Source organism: Sinocyclocheilus rhinocerous, unplaced genomic scaffold (genome assembly GCF_001515625.1).
Source record: "Sinocyclocheilus rhinocerous isolate Xijiao unplaced genomic scaffold, SAMN03320098_v1.1 scaffold432, whole genome shotgun sequence".
Taxonomy (NCBI): Eukaryota; Metazoa; Chordata; class Actinopteri; order Cypriniformes; family Cyprinidae; genus Sinocyclocheilus; species Sinocyclocheilus rhinocerous.
This window is the reverse complement of record NW_015627225.1, coordinates 1,941,737-1,950,344: the sequence shown is the minus strand read 5'-3', so window position 1 is coordinate 1,950,344 and position 8,608 is coordinate 1,941,737. Positions and strand designations below refer to the sequence as shown.

At 35.7% G+C, this 8,608-nt stretch overlaps 1 protein-coding gene across 1 annotated transcript in view; it reads right to left on the bottom strand.

Annotated features, from left to right (window-relative positions):
* Window positions 1-2,376: 2,376 nt before the first annotated feature.
* LOC107721767 (uncharacterized) overlaps window positions 2,377-8,608 on the bottom strand; it is an 8,382-nt gene continuing 2,150 nt past the window's right edge. Inside the window, exons 4-16 of the mRNA XM_016529930.1 lie at window positions 8,161-8,358; window positions 7,849-8,040; window positions 7,576-7,741; window positions 7,357-7,462; window positions 7,167-7,260; window positions 5,692-5,705; window positions 4,851-4,951; window positions 3,788-3,930; window positions 3,362-3,559; window positions 3,048-3,239; window positions 2,801-2,966; window positions 2,594-2,699; window positions 2,377-2,476 (exon numbers count right to left, since the gene is read on the bottom strand). Coding sequence (XP_016385416.1) covers window positions 2,377-2,476; window positions 2,594-2,699; window positions 2,801-2,966; window positions 3,048-3,239; window positions 3,362-3,559; window positions 3,788-3,930; window positions 4,851-4,951; window positions 5,692-5,705; window positions 7,167-7,260; window positions 7,357-7,462; window positions 7,576-7,741; window positions 7,849-8,040; window positions 8,161-8,358 — 1,776 coding nt within the window. The remainder of the gene's footprint in view (window positions 2,477-2,593; window positions 2,700-2,800; window positions 2,967-3,047; window positions 3,240-3,361; window positions 3,560-3,787; window positions 3,931-4,850; window positions 4,952-5,691; window positions 5,706-7,166; window positions 7,261-7,356; window positions 7,463-7,575; window positions 7,742-7,848; window positions 8,041-8,160; window positions 8,359-8,608) is intronic.

The window sequence follows — 8,608 nt, the reverse complement described above, 5'->3', positions numbered from 1 at the left end:
GATAAACAGTAACAAACCAGATAATAAAGGCAAAAGTCAATGCAAAACAGGTGTCTTACCTGGATAGAAATCCATTATTTCGTCCACTTGTTCATAATAATGAAATGGATCAATTTCATTCATAATAATGAAATTTGCAAATCCTAAAAATGAAAACATGCCCATTTAGGAACTAATGTTCAGATGCTACAAATGAAAACATGTAAATTTTAGGGTCCAGATTAGAGTAGCCTACAGAACTAAAAACTCACCGTAACTCCACACTAGCAAACTAGCTATATACTGTGTAGCAACAGCACGTTACAAAGCTAAGTACCGCAAGTTTACAACTTTCTCGCCATCCAGTGGTCAAAAGTATAAACTGCATTTAAATTTGCTGTCACTTTACCTTTCAGTGCAAAAAAAACAAAAAACACATAATAATAAAGAAAATATACAGATAAAAATACAAAAACAGAACACAACATGACCAACATGAAGTGAACGATATTTGCCTGTGGTTTTGGGCCTTGTGTGTTGAGTAGGCCTCTATAGGTTTATTGCTCCTGAAAGGCCAGTGATCATGCTTTCAGATCAATTTCTTTCCCTTACGAAATTTAACTATGGTTTTATTATAGTAAAAGTCTAGAAAACATGTTTTTTGTTGGCGTATTGATTACCATTTTTATAACCACTGTTTGTACTACAAATACCATGGTTAAACTATGGTTAGCATGGCAAAACCATGGTTCATTTGTGGTTACCATGGTTTCATTATAGTAACTATGTTTTTTTAGTTTTATTTGTAGTAAAACCACGGTTAATTTTCATATGGGTTGTGCAATAGTTTGAACAAAAGCATACATCTCTCTTTCGCTTTCAGAGAAACTGTCATGTGGCCTCATTATCTTATGGATGTATATAAGTGACATACCACAGACAGAAGATTGAGCCATGCAAAAGCCATAAAAGTTGTAAACACGGAAACAAGACCAGTGATTTATGACTGACTGACACCTGTTAAGAATATGTTCAGGCTATTTTTTCCTCAAAATGAACATGACAAATGACTTATCCTAAAAGAAGAAGAAGAGAGAGTAGAGAGATTTCAGTAGAAAAAAAAAATCATACCATCAAGATTTTAGTACGCTAAAGGTACAATGGTGTACCTTTTGAAATGGTACCGGCACCCAGTGGCAACTTTTGTCCTTTTTTATTTGAGACATTATTTATATGAAAATTAAGCATTCGACCTAAATTATTATTAGTGTAATTTGCAAAGATTCCTATTAGCTGTACTAACTTAGTAATGATGTATTATTGTAATTGTAAGGTATTATTTGTTAAAATGGCTTTAAAACACACAAAACTAGCTTTTAGGATGAGAGGATCCTAATGGAGGACCAGGAAATTGTGAGATGTTTTTCACTAACCACTGATAGTACACTTAAAAAAACTGTGACAATATGCTTGGACCGCAGAAGAATGTGCAAAGTCATTTTCTGTAAGCCTTTTTGATGGCAATATGCATGGAATGCAAGTGAAGTAATCAGAAAATCACTGTGGAATTATTCCCAAAATAGAGAAATAAAGTCACACAACCTGTTCTACACTTTAAAACTTTCATGTTTAAAAGCATATCTAATTCTTAGTAACAGACCTCAATTCATAGTTAATGGCATGATAGTCAATATTAAAGTTAAACCAGATGTCACAAAAATACCCACAAATAATTCTCCACATTAATGTATAATAATGATAGATAGATTTATAACTCTTTCTAATTGTGAATGAAGATACACAGAAGGCCCTTGTGTCTGTGAACTGTTAAAGAACTGTTTAGTTTAATCAAGTCAAACACTTTATCTTATTGGTATTTTAGTGTCTTTTAACAGATACTTTACTGAACATTGTGCTGTTTATGAATTATGAAGAAGAAATAATAGACTAAACAACCACAAGGATGAGAATTTTTATGCATGACGATAAAATATACACCACACAGATGTTCATTTTCAGACATTTTTATTCCCTACTTCATAGAAACATAGTGTTTTTGTAGTCAGGGGATTTGAAATTAAGAACATCTGAGGTCAGTTTATTAAAATGTTCAAAATTTTAATTAAAATAAAAGTATGATTTTGAGGTATTACTGTAGAATCATTCAAACGGTTCACATTCTCCTTTCTCCCATTTGCATCAGGTCCATGTTGACCTTTCCTGCGGAACACAAGAAAATCATTTAATTCTTAATTGCAAAGTAAACAATGAAATGTATTTATTAAATTTAAACTTTTTTAATGTTTATAGAAGCCTGTTGTTAATAGGTAAATGAACTTGCCCCAATTGTGTGAACTGACTAAAGCCATGAAATCATGTTAGTAATGAACTCACCCATTAGACCAGAGGGTAACTGGCTAAAGTAGCGATGCCACATTGGTTGCTCTTGTTCCTGGACATCAGGATGTAGCCCTGTTCACCCCATCCCAAACCCCAGCTAAAATCACAGCAGTTTTGAGTTTTTTTAGTTGTTTTGTCTCTGTTCAGTTCTGTACTATTTTTTATTATTATTATTATTCATTTTTGTTTCATCAACTTGTGCTTTTTTCTTAACCTGTTCTTGATGATCCAATAGTCCTCTCCACTTGAACTTCCATAACCAACAGCCAGAACGGCATGATCTAAGTCAGAGCTGCTGCATTCAGGCTCACTGTATATACCTAGAAACATGATTTATTAAATTAGCCAGCAAATTTCTATTTAAAAGCTGAATAAATAATGAATAAAAATGTCACATTTAAAACCAAGTGATGACACTAACCTGATTCATAGAGCTGAAAGCTGATGTGTCCAGCATCGATGGCAACAGATACAGGGCCGATTATGGCAACAGCCTCCTGTAGTGCACTTTCATCCCCACTGGCAACATCAACATATCCTGTGCAGGTGGCACCCACAGTGCTCGGGTTAAAACGGCACAGATCATCCTGAGAGGAGAATATTGTTGATTAAAACTGTTTTTAAAAATCAGCTGAATTATTTATTATTCAAACATTATTATGACTCACAATGGCCTCATACGAGTAGGACTCCTCTGTATCCAGACCCCCATTGGCTTCAATGTACAGGAAGGTCTGGTCCATTAGTCCTCCATTACAGCCCATATTCCCAAAAGAACCAGAGCAGTCCACCAGCTGCTGCTCACTCAGGGACACCAGTTTTCCTGTCTTCTTGAATGTTTGACCCTCCAGGGCACCAGTCTGAGAGACAAAAGAGGAATGAATAAAGCAGAAAGGTAAGACCGCTGAACTGGACTGTGAATGGACTCTATAAGCACTAGCCATATAAGATCTGTTTGTAAAGGCAAAAATGTGGGTCTTACTGCACTGAAGGCCCAGCATGATCCACACTGCCCCTGGTCTTTAACACCAGTCACGTAGCCCTTGTCCCTCCAGTCCACGGAACTGGGCAGCACAACAGCATCCTTCAGCCGGAAGAATGTAGCACCACCACGGGCCTTAGTGTTATTCATGGAGCCCAGGCATCCATGGAACGCCACCTGTCTGTATTCCTCATTGCTCTGAGAGAGGATAGAAGGAATATGATCAAGTTTAATGTAAAGCAAAATAAATTAATTCAATTAGATCATTAATTTTATATACATTAATTTACTAAGCTATATTTTAAAAATAATATAATCGAAAAAGCATTAAAAATACACTACACATTTATCATCAATTTTCTGAATGATTATGATGATAATTTTAATGTCCTGTTTTGTGTGTATGTGTGTGTTTTAATTTTTTACCATGTCAGCAAAGTATGTCATGCCAAGCCTGTAGGATTTGATGCCCTGATCTGCCATCATGTTGTGGACCAAAACCAGTTTGCGATTGGACAACCAGGTCTGCTTACGCTGAGACTCTTCCTCCACAGAACGGTAGATCTTACCTGATGTTTGACAGAAAATAAATATCTTAATAAATAAATTTTTAACACAGTGAATTTGATTATAGTTATTTGTAATGTTTAAAAAATTATTTCAAAAAAATGTCACTATAACGTTTCACATGTTTAAAAAAAACATGAGTGTCAAATAATTTAACAAACAATTTTGTATTTTTTTAAACATCAATTAAAATTTTTCAAGAATCTTCTGAATTTGTTTAATGACTTTTGTTCTGATTCAACAGGAGGCATATGTGACCCTGTACCACAAAACCAGTCAGAAGGGTCAAGTTTTTGAAATTGAGATTTATACATCATCTGAAAGCTGAATAAATAGTTTGTTAGGATAGGACAATATTTGGCTGAGATACAACTATTTGAAAATCTGGAATCTGAGGGTGCAAAAAAAAAAAATCACCTTTTGCTCATCAAGACTGCATTAATTTGATCAAAAATACAGAAAAAACTGTAATATTGTGAAATATTATTGCAATTTAAAATACCGGTTTTCTATTTTAATATACTTTAAAATATAATTTATTCCTGCGATCATTACTCCAGTCTTCATTGTCACATGATCCTTCAGAAATCATTCTAATATGCTCATTTATTATCAATGTTGGAAACTGTTTTTGCTGCTTAATAATTTTTTGGAACCTGTGATACTGTTCTCGGGATGTTTTTGATGAATAAAAAGTTTAAAAGAACAGCATTTATACAGTAGAATAAAAGCCTGAAGTGAGAGAGGACACAATGAATGAAGTGTGAGATTCATCGAAACGCTTCTGTCTTTGATTATTGTCTGAAAGGCTTCACTGTCTGTTTTGTCTAGTTTGTTCATTCAGTCAGTAAAGAGAACCTGATGACTCTCTTTCCCCAAGATTTTAAAGATATCGATAAAACTAAGAAGCAGACTCTCTTACCAAATTTCATTTTCCATGCGTGAAACTCCATGTCCTCCAGAGAAAGACTGGCAGCACTGGCAACAGCCAGAAAAGCAGCGGCAACAACCAAAAACCTCATCCTGCACCGAGAAAAAGACATAAGTGTGAGGTCGGACAAGAGGTGCACAAGATAAAACAGAAAGCCCCGTGAAGCCGTGGTTTACAGTGAATTTATAACAGCTAAGGGGGGTTACTCCGCTTCATGTCGTGCCAAACAACGCCCCTTAGCTGTTATAAATCCACCGTAAACCATGGTTTCACGGGGATTATTGCTTTATTTTCCCAATTCTTCTTTTGTCTTTTTAAATATCGCAATAATATCATATTGTAACGATATCAAAATCTCACATCCCTATGTTTAGGTGTAAGATATATTTAGGTGTTTTATGCCTTTATTAAGATAGGATAGTGTAGAGCTGACAGGAAGTGAAGTGGAAGAGAGAGATGGGACGGGATCAGGTGACCCTGGGCCACAAAACCAGTCATAAGGGTCAAATTCTTGAAATTGAGATTTATACATCACCTGAAAGCTGAATAAATAAGCTTTCCATTGATGTATGGTTTGTTATGATATGATAAAAAATCTGCAAAAAAAAAAAATCACCTTTAAAGTTGTCCAAATGAAGTTCTTAGTAATGCATATTACTAATCAAAAATAAAGTTCATGGAACATGCTTAATACTTAAATACTTAATATCCTAATGATTTTTGGCATAAAAGAAAAATCAATAATTTTGACCCATACAATGTATTGTTGTCTATTGCTACAAATATACCCGTGCTACTTATGACTGGTTTTGTGCTCCAGGGTCACATATACCCTGGAAAGTTACTCTGTGTCAAGTGCTGAGTTAGGTTAAGTCATTTCTCATATACACTGTTGTTAAAAAGTTTGGGATCAGTAAGATTTTTGGAAAGACTGGCAGCACTGGCAACAGCCAGAAAAGCAGCGGCAACAACCAAAAACCTCATCCTGCACCGAGAAAGAGAAGACATAAGTGTGAGGTCGGACAAGAGGTGCACAAGATAAAACAGAACTGAGGTATCTAGCGTCACTGTTTCATTTCTTCTGTCACACTCCCACACATTTATCCTCTAACAGTATTTTTTAAAAAAAATCTGGTTAAACCTGAGTACTTACTTGTGATGGTATGCAGGCTATACGTTTCCTTGATGTCAGTCACCCGACCTGTCTGTGTTTACCAGAATGAAGATCTGAGTTTATATAGGGGTTTTCATAAATGAACACACTCTATCTTTGAGGATGCACAATAGCCACTAATAATAGCAATCAATAAATAATGAATGTATGCAGTAATCCTTATGAAGTCATATCACAGGGTCTATTTTAAAACTGTTTATTTCCATAAAACTGCATCTGTTTCTTAAAAACAAACCAGGCTGGATAGACTTTCTTAAGACAAACAACCTCCCAGGACCTCAAGCTCTTCTAAACTGTAGTACTGTTATTGTATTTTTATGAATTCTATCAGTCACTGACAGATGGGAAGGAATAGAGGCCCATGTGACCTTCTGTCTCTTAAAAATAAAAATGTATGCATGTGACCCAAATCTAGCAGATGCATCTCACAACGGAGACTTGGTTTCATGATTTTGAAAAAAAGGCTTGTGATTTGAATTCCTGAACATTTAAAGAACTGTTCAGTTAAAACAAGCCAAACACTTGGTTATCTGCTTCTGTTCTTCAAAAACAAATGTATGAATTATGATTTTTATGGGAAAAAGTCTAATGTTTTGGATTCCTGATGATTTTAAAGAGCTGTCTAATTAAAACAAGCCAAACTGAGCATTGTTCTGATTGTGAATTATGAAGAGGAAATATAGGAAAAGACCAAACAACCACAAGGATGAGAGTTTGCCGATAAAATATACACCACATAAATGTTCATTTTTATTCCGTACTTCATACTAACATAGTGTTTTCCTAGTCAGGGGATTTGAAAATATGAACAACAGCTGAAGTTAGTTTGTTAAAATTTTTCACATTTTAATTAATCTAAAAATATGATTATGAGGTATTATTGTAGAATCAGTCAAATGGTCCACATTTCCTTTTCTCCCTTCCGCTCCAGGTCCATGTTCATCTTTCCTGCAGAACATAAGTAAATCATTTTTTTCTTAATTGCAAAGTAAACAATTAAATGTATTTATTACATTTAAACCTATGTTTTAAATGTTTATATAAGCCTTTTTTACAGGTAAATTAACTTGCCCCAATTATGTGAATTGAATAAAGCCATGAAATCATATTAGTAATGAACTCACCCATTAGACCAGAGGGTAACTGGCTGCAGTAGCGATGCCACATTGGTTGCTCTTGTTCCTGGACATCAGGATGTAGCCCTTGTCACCCCAGTCCAGACCCCAGCTAAAATCACAGCAGTTTTGAATGTTTAGATTTTGTTTTTCTCTTCGTTCAGCTGTGTACTATTATTGTTTCATCAACTTGTGCTTTTTTCTTAACCTGTTCTTGACGATCCAATAGTCCTCTCCACTTGAGCTTCCATAACCAACAGCCAGAACGCCATGATCTAAGTCAGAGCTGCTGCATTCAGGCTCACTGTAGATACCTAGAAACATTATTTATTAAATTAGACAACAAATTTAATTCAAACCTGAATAAATAATGGATAAAATGTCACATGTAAAACCTAACACCTAAAAACCAAGTGATAACATTTACCTGATTCATAGAGCTGAAAGCTGCTGTGTCCAGCATCGATGGCAACAGATACAGGGCCGATTGTGGCAACAGCCTCCTGTAGTGCACTTTCATCCCCACTGGCAACATCAACATATCCTGTGCAGGTGGCACCCACAGTGCTCGGGTTAAAACGACACTGATCATCCTGCATGGAGTAAATTGATGAGCAAAAATGATTAAAATCATTGGGAAAAAAAACAACAACGACAAGCTGAAGCATTACAGTCAGAATCAAACATTATTATGACTCACAATGGCCTCATATGGGTAGGACTCCTCTGTATCCAGACCCCCATTGGCTTCAATGTACTGGAAGGCCTGGTCCATTAGTCCTCCATTACAGCCCATATTCCCAAAAGAACCAGAGCAGTCCACCAGCTGCTGCTCACTCAGGGACACCAGTTTTCCTGTCTTCTTGAATGTCTGACCCTCCAGGGCACCAGTCTGAGAGACAAAAGAGGGATGAATAAATGCAGAAAGGTTAAGAATGCTGACCTGGTCTATATGGACTCTATACACATTTGCCATAAGATCTGTTTGTAAACGTAAAAATGTGGGTCTTACTGCACTGAAGGCCCAGCATGATCCACACTGCCCCTGGTCTTTAACACCAGTCACGTAGCCCTTGTCCCTCCAGTCCATGGAACTGGGCAGCACAACAGCATCCTTCAGCCGGAAGAATGTAGCACCACCACGGGCCTTAGTGTTATTCATGGAGCCCAGGCATCCATGGAACGCCACCTGTCTGTATTCCTCATTGCTCTGAGAGAGGATAGAAGGAATATGATCAAGTTTAATGTAAAGCAAAATAAATTAATTCAATTAGATCATTAATTTTATATATTCATTTATTTAACTATATTTTAAAATATATACTAAAAAAATAATATAATAAAAAATATTTAAAAAACACTACACATTCATCATCAATTTTCTCACTTATTATGATGATTATTATAATGACCTGTTTGCGTGTGTGTGTGAGAGAGAGAAAGAGAGAGAGAGAGAGAGA